A 13,057-nucleotide genomic window follows, 5' to 3' on the forward strand; every position below is an offset into this window, starting at 1 on the left:
TGAGGTTGACAAAATGTTCCGCCCGACAGTCCTTTCCCAATCAGGCAGGTCCCGCCTGGCTCCAGCTCAGCAGTTAGCCCTAACTCCGTTGCAGGATTACCGCTTACCAAGATCGCTGACAAATGCAACAAGTGTTCAAGATACTTAGATAGGCTCCGCCCATCGAATTCAGTATCTCATGCGGTGCAAGTTGAATTTAAAAAAAGAAAATATGCAGAGACCGAACTTGGCTCCTACTGTATTACGATGCGGGCGCTGCAACAAGCCCTTCGACAAGGGTAAGTGTCCGTCCCGAAACTATGTACCGCACGTCTGCCTGACACTAGGACCCTGCAGAATCTACGCTCAAGAGGCATGGGTATTACTGTCGGTCACGGAAGAACGAAAATTCACCGCGTTCGCGCGCTTGCATGGCCTGTGCGAAGAGAAAGGCGCGTTGCGATCAGCAGCATCCGAGATGCTCCCGTTGCGTGATAACGGCCATTGAGTGCGAGTATCCAGCTCGGACTCCTCGAGACGCACGACGCAGAAATGAACAGGACGATGCATGGACCAGCCAATCGATCACACCTGATGTGTCCAATCAGACTGTTAACGCAGACTGTGTATGTGAAACTAGCGATGATGTAGCGATGTATGCGGAAACTGGGCTCGCTGGATCGAGCCTGGACCTCGGGTTTCTCGACCAAATTCTGCTTGGAGCCGGTCACGCAACACCAGGCCCCAACAATCTTTTCGATCCTATAATATGCACCGAGACCGGTCAATACCCGTCCCCAGAGTCTCTGCCAGAGGCTGTTGGCTCGAGAGTTCCGATGGAACAGAAGCAGCTCACGCCAAGTTTGTGGGTTCCCATGGCCCCAGCTCAGAACATCCGCTCGCTGTTGCAGCGTCCGAGACTGAATGTGGGAGCACAGAGGTCCGCGAATCTGATTTTACACACCCTGAGGTCTTACACCAAGATGATGCTACGTGACAGCATCCTTCCCCCCTTCATTCATCCCCACCTGATCCGTCTAGATGCCAAGAGCGAGGACATGGAGCCGTTGACCAACTGCATCAGTCTCGTGCATATGACCAGTGGACCGGCGAGAGGCAATCGCAAGTTATTTTGGAAGAACGTTCATTGGGAATGTGAGCGACTGCATGCGGAGGTACGCTGTCTGCAGATCAATCTTTCTGTTATGGGACGGAAGAGTCACTGACTGAAGCATGAAGCACGCGAAGCTGAACAAATGGGAACTACTTGCCGCGATGCAGGCTCTCTCCATTTATATTATCATGAGACTTGAAGAGGGTGAGACAGAGCACAATAATGTCGATTTTTTGTTGCTCTCGACAGTGACGGTAGGCCTCACCAATAGTCCATTGTCCATGGTCGAGCTCTAATGTTCAGAGCAGGTAATTGCCCGACAGGTCGGCGAAAGCAGCTTTACCACCAACACCGAAGCAGAGCGTAGGAGCGACCAAACTTGTGTGTCGTGGAACGACTGGCTCTTTGAGGAATCCAGGCGAAGGTTTGCGGACCCCTGCCTGGAGTAGAAGGCAAATACTGATCTTCGCCAAGGCTATGCGTGATCTACCAGGTCGTGAGCATGCTGGTGTACTTCGACCCAGCCGCCATGTGCGAGCATCCCACAGATCTCGTTCTATCCCCTCTTCCGGCCAGAAGACAGCTGTGGGAAGCGGGCGACGAGCTTGCCTGGAAGACTGAGGTTGAAAGGGGGCCTGCATTCAGGAAGGAGTATGGCATGGCGGCCAATGGCGAGCTTGTGCAGCTCAGTGTGAACGAGGTCTATTGCCAAGATACAGTGGCTCTGCAGAGGCCAGCTAGTGCCAGGGAAGCTGCGACCTGGGAGGATTGGTGTTCCGGTATGGATGGGCTGGGTGGGCTGGTCATGCTTGCCGCTTCACTGGTGGGATAGTGTCTATGATGGCGTTGTTGGGTAACTGCCATGTCACCATGTCACTTAGTACCTAGTAGTATGTTGCGCAGCCGGAATTTGATCCCGCAGGACGACTGCGCCCATGAGTCAGCGGCACCTCACTGTCCCTTCTCGATTTTCTTTACCTTTTTTCTCTCAACATCAATGCTTCGCACTCACTCGTCACAACCTCTGCTGTTCAGCACTACAGCACTTCAGCACTTCAGCAGATCATCTCTTTTCAACCACGCGAGGCATCTTCATTTCGAGAGACCAAGTGCTAACTGCCACTTGTTCCCTCCTACTTCTCAGTATCTACAAGCTATCTCTGTTTAAATCAACGGCGCAGAGGCGCCCATACAACTACTGTCGTTTTTTTCGAGTCCTTAATCCGCTACAAAGCATGCCGCCATCTCCCTTCGGACAGCTGGGCGTGTTGCCCCTGGAGCTTCGACTGGAGATTTACGAAAGACTATTTTGGAAGCCGACACCATCCGTGAGCATTTTGTGCTGCTCTCGCGCGATCTACGAAGAGATCACTGGCCGCCTCTATGACACCCTTGACATCGACCTGACACCATCATGGCATAGCTCTCGGCTTGAGATTCGCTGCAAGGCACTGCGATTGCACTGGGAAATACCCTACTCCACCCCTGCCATCCGCGATCGCTTCTCTCGACTCCCGTACCACAAGACCAATCTCCAAATTCACATCTACGCACCGGATCCGCACGACCCCGGGCAGATCATCCTTCTATGGAACAATATCCGGAATCTCACAAGCTTTCTCGAAGCCGCGACAATAAAGTCGATCACCATTGACCTCAAGGAGCATAAGGGAAGCGATTGGCAGAACGCCGGTCGCGCAGTGGAGAGCATCCCATATCCTGGGACCCGCCAACCAGACCACAACGTCGTCTTTCTCCCGTTTTGTCGGCTGTGCAATGTCAAAAGCCTCCGACTAATCCCCTCATCCCGTCGCATGGATCGTGCGATTGACTGGGGCTTCATAAACTACGGTCGCGATTTCATCCTCAACAACGGATACGAGACCTACAACGATGGCCCCCTCAGCCGGGACCCGCACTACCGCGACGTGGTCCCCCTCTTCGACGATCTCGACGGTACGATACGCGACATGCAGTTCTTTCTGGACACCCGCTTGGACCTTTTGCCGGGAGACACCGCGGCCATGCTTCGCTTGGGCTGCGCGAGCCGGCTTTCGACGAGCACATTTCCGATGCACCACCGGGAGCTTTTCCTGACGCTGCGCGAATGTCCGAAGGCGATCACGCTCCATGATCCCGGTCTGGAAAGGTGGTGCATCCGAAACTGGCATCATTGGAACATCTGTCACCAAGCGTCCTGGCTATCCCTGAAATGGCCATGGGACGAATGGTGTCGGCGATATCCTCGCGGGTTGCCCCCTTTGACCCCGGAAACTGTCATCGGGTACTGGCAGGCTATTCCGAGCAATCCGCGTCACGGATGGAAGAACAGAGGTGACATTGAAAGGAATGGGGAGTTCCATTTCTGGATTTGGAGTTATCTGCATCGGAACTGGGGACAACAAAGTATCAAGCGGTTGCGGTTCTTCGAGCGGGAGTGGTGCACCGATTGCCGCCACGTGGGCTTCCAGGAGGGCTGCGAGGAGGGCTGCGAGCGTTTGTGTCGATTCGACTACAGGGAGGCCTGGGAAGACTTAGATGACGAAGGTGACTACTCGGACCCCGAGCTTGTGCTTTAGCATAAGATGGACTATGTACTCAATGCTACGTTTTTGTCATACAAGGTGAAGCTTTTATAGAAGGGATCTTGCTCTTCACCAGTTACACTACTCACAGTACCATAATCACATATACATAATACGATTTTTTCTTTTGCTTGGTGGCACCTTTAAGGCTGTTTAATTTTTTTGAAACCCTTCGATCTGCCGGTGCATCATGCTGGCCGTTCTAACTTCTTGGCTGGGTCGGGCTTGGATATAGAACTATGCCAGTTACTTTCAGAGCTTTAGATAAGTTGTCAGCTGAGCGTGTATGTAGCAATGTTCGTATTTTTGAAAATCTAAGAACCGCATGCTAAATCGCATCTAGACGTAGGTCCGTTGTTCCTGTGACTTGCCCGGATCACGCTAGACCATGCAGCTACAGCCCTAACCGCCAGCCTTGAGCCTGATTGCAGATATGATTTAATGCCATGATCTCCAGATTTACCAAGTCTTCGATTGTCAACCATAACCCAGCCATTAGGCTTCACAATGAGTATGGAAGCATGGAGGCATGGACAGGATCGTTAAGCTGCCAGTATGCTCACAAGATTCACACCATAAATATTGCATGATGATCATCACTAGCTTCGATACGTAAGGTGTGCAGTCTTCAAGTTTTTAATCTGGAAATCCAAAGCTACAGCCCTAGGCGCAACAATTGGCATTGTCGGGTCGCGAGCCTCGAAGTTCGGCTACCTATGGAAAACCTAACTAATGCATTACCTAGAGGCTACTCGGGACCCCCTCAATTGCCCTGTACAATCGACTAAGCACAAATCCGTAAATGAGACAGATGTTGTAGTCTTTGTTGTGCACCTGATCACGTGAAGCTTTCATGCATAGTCAGGTGACCCGGGACATCCCTGCGATCGCACCCCCTGAAACGAATCGCTATCTTCAACACGCCCCGGACACTTGCCTGCCACTCCACATATAAAGCATCCGACCCTAATGCAACGTGATGAGTACTCGAGCCGCAGTCCTCCCACTCCTTCGGGGATCGATAACCTTAGATGAAGCCTTGGACCAGGAAGAAGATATGCTGCTCGAGCTATCCTTCCCCAAGTCCCGAATGGAGTTCTTCGTATCTCTATACAGCCGCCGCCAAGATATCGCAATGCTCGTCGCGGACCATCTACAATCAAGTCGATGGGAGCAGTGCTTCGTGGAAGAGGTCAAGGAGTGGATCCACGGCAGTTTCAACGTCTGCATCCCGGTTCGGATCGAAAGTCGGACAAAGCAGTCGCCCAAACGCGTGATGATCCGATTCCCTCTACCGTACAAAGTAGGCGAGGCTTTAAATCCAGGCAATGTGGATGAGAGGCTCCGCTCTGAGGCCGCTACCTTTATCTGGATAGGTCAGCAGTAGCTTGACATCCCGATTCCTCGGCTGTGGGGGTTTGGGTTCCCTGGTGGTCAGACTGTAGGCAAGCCATGCATTTCAGCTTAATGGAGAGGCTAATAAGGTATCCTACGCAGTTCAGTATACCCAAACACATGTCTTTCATGGCGAAGATTTTCTGGTACGCCAAGCGATGCGTGTCGTGGCTGTTGGACCGTCCTTTGCCCTGCCCATATATCAGCCACCGTCGACAACACATACTAGACCACGGCTACCTCGTCATGGACTACATCGACGAGCCAGGAGTTCAAATGCTATCGGAAACCTGGAACAAACTTTCACACGCTGGCGACAGAACAACCAACCTGTACCGGGACTTATCCCGCATAATGTTGTCTTTGAGCCAACTCCCACTCCTCCGTATCGGCTCTTGGACGATCGACACAAACGGAGTCCTGCAACTGACCAACCGTCCGCTCACCCTTCGCCTGCATCAGTTGGAGAATGCTGGGATTCCTACCAATGTGGACCGCAACTTGACTTATACTTCCGCTGATTCCTACTACCATGATATTCTATCCTGCCACGACAGCCGTCTACGACATCAACCCAACTCGATGCATGATGAGGACGACGGACGCGCCCAAATGGCGAATTTGACCATGATGCGGGCGCTTCTTCCGCACTTCACCGACCTCCATCAAAGCAACATCTTTGTCGACAAGGACTGGCACATCAGATACCTGATTGACCTGGAGTGGACGTGCTCTCTGCCAGTGGAGACTTTACGTCCCCCGTACTGGCTGACCGGCCGGCCCGTTGACGACATCCTCGGGGAACATCTCAACACATTCAACGAGGCCCACGGCAAGTTCGTGGACATATTTCAGGAGGAAGAGAAGCGTTACCCACCTCTCTTCAATGTCTCCGCCTATCGGACAAACACCATGAGGCGAGGGTGGGGAGTTGGGAATTTCTGGTACTTCCATGCCTTGGATAGTCCCAAAGGTCTATTCAATATTTTCAGAGACCATATTCAGCCCAGGTTTTCAGCATCTCAGAGCGATGATCCCACCGGCTTCTCGAGAATAGTATCTCAGTACTGGTCAGTGGATACGAAGGCTCTCATTGGAGAGAAGTTGAAAGCCAAGGAGAGATATGAGAGGATGAGCTACGCCTGCGCTTTCAAGACACCTCCGATGACACATGATCCCGAGCATCTTGTTTGCAGGATGCCTGCATTTCACCCCAAAGCTATTTCATTGTCCCCCAAAGCCAACAGATCGAACCACAGATCTCCTGTAAACCAAGATCTATACCTGGAACATCAAACACGCGGCAAACAAACAACTCCGACATGCCAACCACCACCTCATCCTCCCCCATCCTGCCTTTTCCCCTCTCGCGCCACCACACGCCCCGTATACCGCGTCATGATCCGATCCGCCAGCTCCGCATTCGAGCCCCCCTCGTCCCCGCTCACCTCTCCCTCGGAGTCCGACACTTCCTCCGCGTACACCCGCGGCTCGGGCACCGGGCCCGCCCGAGGATCCTCAGCGCGCATAGGCCGTGCCTCACGCTCATAGCTGCGCTCGCGCGGCCGGTACCGGTACCGCGTCCGGGCACTCGGCCCATCCCCGGCCGCCGGGTACGACTCACGCTCGTAGACCCGTGAACGAGATCTGGACCGCGGCCGCGAAGGGCTGCGCGAAGGCGGTCGGGATTCCCGACCCGGGCGACGACGGTCCCGCGCGCGCTCCCGCAGCGCCGCGATCAGTGCGCCCGCCACGGCGGGGGTGACTGTGCCCAGCAATCTCTTGGTGGAGGGGCTGAACTCGGCGCGGGAGCTACCGCGGGCATCCGCTTGCGTGCAGCGTTTGAAAACGGCGAGCACACTTGCCGGTTCGCGGGGGTGGTCTTGGGGTGGGTCTGGGCGCGAGAGTCGGAGGCGGTCGCGCCAGGTGGCTTTTCTGTCCTTCGGGGGTGGGGGTGGGTACACCGGGTCCACGACGAGGAGCATCCAGTGGTGGCGCGAGGAGGGGTCGGGAATGAGCCAGTTGGTGATCAGGTCTCGATATCCCGGCGGGAGGATGGTCAGCGCTGCGTACGCTTCGAGGTTTAGGGCGCCGGATGGGGCGGACTTTTGTTCTTCGCGGGCAAGGCGCTTGGTGAGCTGTGGGAGGGGGTAGTCGACTGGGTGGACGGTATAGGAGACTGGGGTCTTGGTGATGAGGAGAGACCAGGTGAAGGCGAGGCCGTCTGCAGTGGTGGAGTCTTGTAGGATGAGTGGGATTGTGGGGTTGCGTTGCGTTGCTGGGATGGTGTTGACCATTCTTAAGAGTCTGTGAATGCAGAGGTAAGTAGATGGGTCTCATATGCATGAATAATATCCGGCTGCTACATACTGTCTCAATGCCACAGGATCGCCTTTGTATCTGCTCCACAGCGACGAGATCCTCTGCTTCGACGCTCGAGAATCGTCCTCCGGCGCCAGCGCAAACTTCAGGGCATAGTCGATCGCTTGCTTGACGGGGTTCCTCCTCCCCGAGTCCTCGGGTTCCGGAGCGTATGGCGGCCCATATTGCGTGGTGCTGACTTCGCGAGGGTGCTCGAATCTGCCCTCCTCAAAGGCTTCATCGCCAGACATGTACGGTCGCTCTTTCTCGAGATCATCAGGCGCGTCTCGTGTCGGACGCCGGCCGCGGTGGCGAGCATACGCGCGGTCGAGGCTTTCGGGCGAGATGCCTCTGGTCCTTGGCAACTCGTGCGCTGGTTCCTCACCACGTTCTTCACTCATATAGGTAGTGAATCGATCATTCTGTCCGGGAACATCACCGTAACCAGGCCGGGTCGCTCGGTCGAGTCTGCGACCACAGAGGACGAGCTCGCGACGGGCGACGGTGCGCGAGCGCCACAGCGCGATGATGCGCTCGACAATCGCCTTCCGATCTTCTTCTTTTGACCTGCAGTCCAACCAACATGAGCACGCAAGGTTTCAACAATATACAAACACGCAACTTATTTTGAAAGATAAGATGAGAGGACAAGAAAAAGGAGGAGAGTCCCAGGGCAACCCACGTCGAACTAGCCTGGTAAGTACTCAGCGCCAGCAGCATCTCGATCTTAATCTTCTGCAGTTCCTGCTTCAGAAACTGCAGCTGAGGCTTGAACAGCGGCCACGAGAGGCGGCCAAAAAGCGACACATCAATTTCCGTGCGCGAAACTAGCGTCCGACTGTCGCTCGTTGTGTCGCTCGCCGACGTGGTGGTGGTGGTGGTTGTGCCAGGAAGAACGGATCTACCCCCCGCCGCCGCCGCGGGCATCGTGTCCCCACCTCCTGAGCGGCGGAGCAGCCTCGATAGCCGCTGGATCACATCCTGGCAATCCTGAAGACACTTCTTGGCCAAAAACAGCCCGTGGGCGCTCCAGCGCGCTGTGGTTTTGTTTTCTTGGATGATGCGGTCGAGTTCCTGGGCGTGCGAGACGGTCGCCTCGATCTCGTTGGCGAGGTTGGCGATGTCGTCGCGGCCGTGACGCACGTCGGCGATGTAGGTGTTCAGGGTGGTGGCGAGGCTGAGGCCGAGCTGGGCGAAGGCGAGCACGGCGCTGGCTCCGTCCATAGTAAGGGGAGGGGTTTAGGGTGATGCATGTTGAGGGTGGAATGTGCGATGGTGCTTCCGTGGCTTCATATGGAGAGCTGGCCTGGCGGTGATGGAGAAGGCTGACAGACAGGCAGTGTGGCTGTGGCGGGGTCGAGGCAGATCTGAGCCTCAGGTGGGATGACAATCCTGCTTAAGTACATCGTACTCCGCACGCAGTCCGAAAAACCAGCGAATTATCAAGAGTGTGGCAGCAAATACGACTGCCAAGCTAATGAGGGGCCACATCCAGCCTATAGCATCTTTTGCGCTGGTTTTAGTCGCCAACTCCCTTCCGATTAGGGCTAGCAGCTGCATCTCACAGCCTTGCGTGCCCATCCAAGATCCAACCCAACGGTCAAGTTACAATCAATCCACCACGAACTGGCAGCACAGTACCTTAACCAAGTTTCCAGCTTCTCATCGCCCCTACGCAATTCGGGCATGTTACACCGATCACGGTAGCTCAGAGAAGGAACACCTGCCAAACACTGCCCTTGCATCAAACTGATGGGACGAACGAGTATATTCGTCACGTGACCGACTGGCTCTCAGCACCCCTTAAGAAATGCCATTTTCTAAAGAACATTCCCCTTGGTCTGCGTCATGTTCTTGACGTTGATATTCCTCATCATACCCACCCAGACGAACCCCAAGACCATGAACGCGGTAGCCGCCGCCAGCATTCTCGTCTGCGCGTACCCGTACGCCTTCTGGATGCCCAGTCGCTCCTCGCTCCCCACCGGATACGCCAGTTGCGCCGGCAGACTCTCATAGATGGTGAGAAGGTCCGGCTGCGCGGATGCCGGGAGATACCGCTTCAGGGCCTTTTCGAAGGTATTAGTCCAGATGGCGCCGGAGATGGCACTGCCGATCGACCCGCCAATCCCGCCGGCCACGTACAGGAAGGCCAGCACGGCGGCGACGTGCTGATGGTCGACGACCCCGAGCACGGCCAGCTGCACACACAGAATGAAAATGCCGCCGGACACCGAAAAGAAGACCTCGCACATGACGATGTACCCGATGTATCCGTTGGGTTGGCGGAAGTGGATCATCAGCCCCATGGCGAAGATGTAGAGGGGCACGCAGAACCACAGGATCCACTTGAAGCGGCCCGTCAGCCGGATCAGGTAGCCCGCAATAAACAGGAACACGAACGAGACCACGCTGAAGGTGTTGGTCACGTAGCCCGCCGTGGCCACGTCCAGGTTGTAGACGACCATCAGAAAAGAGGAGAAGTAGCTCGCGTAGCAGTAGTACGAGACCTGGTAGGTCATGTCCAGGAGCACGGCGCCGAGGACGGTGCGGTCGAGCAGAAAGCGGTTCTTCAGGAAGGGCACGGGCGCCCAGTAGATCTGGTAGAGGAAGAAGAACACCAGCAGCGTGAAGCCCACCACGATCATCGCGATTATGTAGCCTGTCTTCCAGCCATTCGGTGCCGTAGTGGCCAGGGTGAACGGGAGGAGGAAGATGACGACACCGGCGGCGAGGAGGAAGACCCCGGGTACTGTGCGTGGATCAGCAGGAAGCGAGGCAAGTCAATTCTAGGTTAGAAGCATGAGGACTTACAGTCAAACTCTGTGATGCACCACCAGATTGTTTCAGAAAAGGTTCGGTTGCTCTTCTCACGCACCACGATCTGCTCCTTGCGAGCCTTGCGCAGGTTCCACGCGAGAACAGCGTACAGTGGCAGCGCTACACAGGGGAAGACAATGGCCCAGCAGCCGACGCCCCATCGCCAGCTGACGTTGGCGTAAAATCCCGCTCCAGCTTTGGATCCTGCGAAAGCAGTGATTATGCCTGGAGAGGACGTAAAGGCGAATGCCAATCCTCGATTTCTGAGGTTTGTCACATCTGCGGCGAGAACGTCCCATGTGTAGCTAAGTCCTCCGAAACCGATCGTATAGAACACCTAAATGTTTGATCTAGCGGTTAGGAATCTCTGCGACCGTGGTCGACTGGGTGGGCAGACCGTCTTACCTCAGCGGCGCAATAGGTGGCAAGGTTATGCGAGGCGGCCATAAGGACCAACCCGAGGATGCAGAGAGCCATCATGAGGAGGAAGCTTTCTGCGCGTCCCCAGACGTCCAGCATCTTGGCCATAGGAATGTAGATCGCGGAGGTGATGGACCCCGCGACGATCGTGATGACGGTCAAAAGCGAGTGGGCCTGGAAGGAGCTCGTGATGAAGGGGTTCAAAGTGCTGACCACCGTGGATTTGAAGCCGTTGACGAGCGTCAATAGCCAGATGCTGCGAGTAGAGGTGTCAGCTGGAAAACAATTATCTCGGAAAAGTTTCGATAGCCGATCGCGTACAGGATAAGCACCGTAGCCAACGACGCCTTGGACCAAGCCATGGTCACAGCTTCGATCTTCTGGACACCAAACTGTGCCTCCTCGCTTGGCTTCTCTACATCTTTGATGGGGTCATCAGTGGGTGCACCGGGATGGGTGGGCCCAGCATCCTTGCTGCTCACGACATTCGTCTGGACTGTCGCAATGCGATCTTCATCTGAAATCGAATCCTCGACCTGTGCGGCCCTTGTTCCACCCCGAATCTGCTGAAACTTATTCAGAAACGTCATTGTAAAAAGACAAGCAAGGACTGTCCGGGTCGAGGTCGCGTGCAGTAAGAATCAGCAGAATGGAACCCACAGAGGGATAGGTCAAGTATTTAACCCAGCCGAAGAGGCACAACCGATTCGGAGAGGATTCAGCGTCAAGGAATGCCACCAGCACTACTCGACTCATGCAAGAGGCGACAAGTTGGGACTATTCCCAACTGAGAAAGAGTACTGATTGATAAGGAAACACATGATCATGGTTGCATTCCTCGCGGAGCCACTTGGTTTATATTACAGCTCGAAACGGCTGATTAGGGTTCAAAATTACCCTAGCTACAGGAGCAAGCGACAGGATTACACAGAGTGGGGGTGTTGACCCAACGATATCGGACGATACACTGGCACCACTGCATCAGTATCGTTAGACCAACCTCCCAGACACGTTGTAATTAAAACTCCTGGGAGAACACCTTGACTCTTACGCGACTCCGACTATGTCCGGTACAAGAGCCTTTGGGATTGAAGCCGGCAGCATGATCAGCAAATGATGGGGTTTAATCACCTTGCTCTTGGGCTGCCCTGGGCCGAGATGGACTCAACACGCCTACGGTTCTGGGAAGAAAGGGGCCTCCTCGAGAGGAAATATGGAGCGACAGAGCGAGTTATGGCAGCAGTGGCACAACCACAACTTCTGACCAAGAAGGCAGTTGCTATCTCGCCCGTATGCATCAATTTCATCCCCACGGCACTCACTCACAACGTTCCCGTCCAAATAGCCGAGAATAACTAACTCTAGTTGGCATCCCTTGAGTGAGGACGGAATCACAGGCCGATAGTCGGAAAGTCCACACTATTAGTATAAAGACGGATCATTGGTGGCGGGTAGATGGCCCAAAGAAGAAAGAAACAATGGGCTTGGCCAGGTCTAGAAGAAGGTGCTACCGTGGTGGTAGTGTCAGGTAGCGGTCCGAGGCCCGTACAAAAAACGAGAGAGGGAGAAAGGATCTGAGACCCTGTTCATCGTAGCCAATATGGTATCTCAATGTGAATCCCCACTATGCTAGAGCGGGTTCACGCCGCGGGCGGACGAGCGCAGTTTCCCAATCGAGGCGCCTCCCGCGCTGACCTTGAATCGCAGCGAAATGCAATCGTCCCAGTAACGCAAAGTTTTTCAACTACGGCAAAATCTCGGATTGAAGGATTGAATCGTTTTTGCTCATTTTGCGGTTTGGTACCTGGAGGCTCACTTGCACTTACCTCTTGTCAGCTTGTCTGTGACCAAAGAGCAAATAAAACAATGTGAATTGCGAGTTCAGAGTTGCCGTGGCGCAATCAAGCCCGGATTAATTGATCAATTGATCAATTGATCAATCGAGGAGGGGGGCTCGGATCAGATTAGATCAGTTGATCGGGAAGGCTCCACGCACCACCTTCCTTGTATTGTAATGTCATGGTTGGTTTACCACGCGGCGCCGGCCGCCGTAACCGGACTGCGGATTCCGGACCCCAGGCTTTTTCTTTTTACCACTTCTTATTATTCTTGAAAATTACTGCCTAGCTTTCGAGGGGACTGATGGAGTGTCGGTGGAAACTGTGTCTAGCGTTCGTAGTAAAGGTCTTTGTTTTCTCTTTCCTTACCACGCTCTCAGGTTTGCAAGTAATATCTGTCGATGCAGTGTGACATCACTCTCCAAGCAATTTCAATCACGAAGATAACCCTACACTACCATCAAATTTCATATCCGACTGCTGTATCCCACTTAGCAGATTTTCGAGGATCTACATGGATTTACGAGCCGGGAGGCTTGAATTCG

The 13,057-nt window shown here is 54.4% G+C and overlaps 6 protein-coding genes across 6 annotated transcripts; 4 read left to right on the plus strand and 2 right to left on the minus strand.

The window, feature by feature from the left end:
* Positions 1-632: 632 nt before the first annotated feature.
* Positions 633-1,925, plus strand: BO72DRAFT_497631 (uncharacterized protein; the record flags this gene model as incomplete). The annotated part of the gene is made up of 4 exons (XM_040948712.1): positions 633-1,154; positions 1,219-1,347; positions 1,402-1,517; positions 1,568-1,925. 4 exons carry the CDS (start codon positions 633-635, stop codon positions 1,923-1,925), a joined length of 1,125 nt encoding a protein of 374 aa, XP_040799914.1.
* A 403-nt stretch (positions 1,926-2,328) lies between these two features.
* Positions 2,329-3,672, plus strand: BO72DRAFT_469689 (uncharacterized protein; the record flags this gene model as incomplete). The annotated part of the gene is made up of 1 exon (XM_040946973.1): positions 2,329-3,672. The coding sequence occupies one exon, from the start codon at positions 2,329-2,331 to the stop codon at positions 3,670-3,672; it is 1,344 nt and encodes a 447-aa protein (XP_040799915.1).
* Positions 3,673-4,631: 959 nt separating this feature from the next.
* Positions 4,632-6,624, plus strand: BO72DRAFT_478467 (uncharacterized protein; the record flags this gene model as incomplete). The annotated part of the gene is made up of 4 exons (XM_040947508.1): positions 4,632-5,008; positions 5,066-5,119; positions 5,176-6,176; positions 6,333-6,624. Exons 1-4 carry the CDS (start codon positions 4,658-4,660, stop codon positions 6,622-6,624), a joined length of 1,698 nt encoding a protein of 565 aa, XP_040799916.1. The 5' UTR covers positions 4,632-4,657.
* A 130-nt stretch (positions 6,625-6,754) lies between these two features.
* BO72DRAFT_155812 (uncharacterized protein) lies at positions 6,755-8,871 on the minus strand. Its single transcript, XM_040939270.1, has 4 exons — positions 8,117-8,871; positions 7,444-8,001; positions 7,138-7,380; positions 6,755-6,901 (listed from the first exon to the last, which is right to left on the minus strand). The coding sequence occupies exons 1-4, from the start codon at positions 8,656-8,658 to the stop codon at positions 6,886-6,888; spliced, it is 1,359 nt and encodes a 452-aa protein (XP_040799917.1). The 5' UTR covers positions 8,659-8,871; the 3' UTR covers positions 6,755-6,885.
* A 1-nt stretch (position 8,872) lies between these two features.
* Positions 8,873-9,221, plus strand: BO72DRAFT_155785 (uncharacterized protein). The gene has a single exon (XM_040939269.1). It carries the CDS (start codon positions 8,912-8,914, stop codon positions 9,185-9,187), a length of 276 nt encoding a protein of 91 aa, XP_040799918.1. The 5' UTR covers positions 8,873-8,911; the 3' UTR covers positions 9,188-9,221.
* Positions 9,221-11,264, minus strand: mirB (MFS siderochrome iron transporter MirB; the record flags this gene model as incomplete). The annotated part of the gene is made up of 5 exons (XM_040949447.1): positions 9,221-10,186; positions 10,249-10,591; positions 10,660-10,930; positions 10,996-11,087; positions 11,157-11,264. 5 exons carry the CDS (start codon positions 11,262-11,264, stop codon positions 9,255-9,257), a joined length of 1,746 nt encoding a protein of 581 aa, XP_040799919.1. The 3' UTR covers positions 9,221-9,254.
* Between the last annotated feature and the right edge of the window lie 1,793 nt (positions 11,265-13,057).

Source organism: Aspergillus fijiensis, assembly GCF_003184825.1.
Source record: "Aspergillus fijiensis CBS 313.89 unplaced genomic scaffold BO72scaffold_33, whole genome shotgun sequence".
Lineage (NCBI taxonomy): Eukaryota > Fungi > Ascomycota > Eurotiomycetes > Eurotiales > Aspergillaceae > Aspergillus > Aspergillus fijiensis.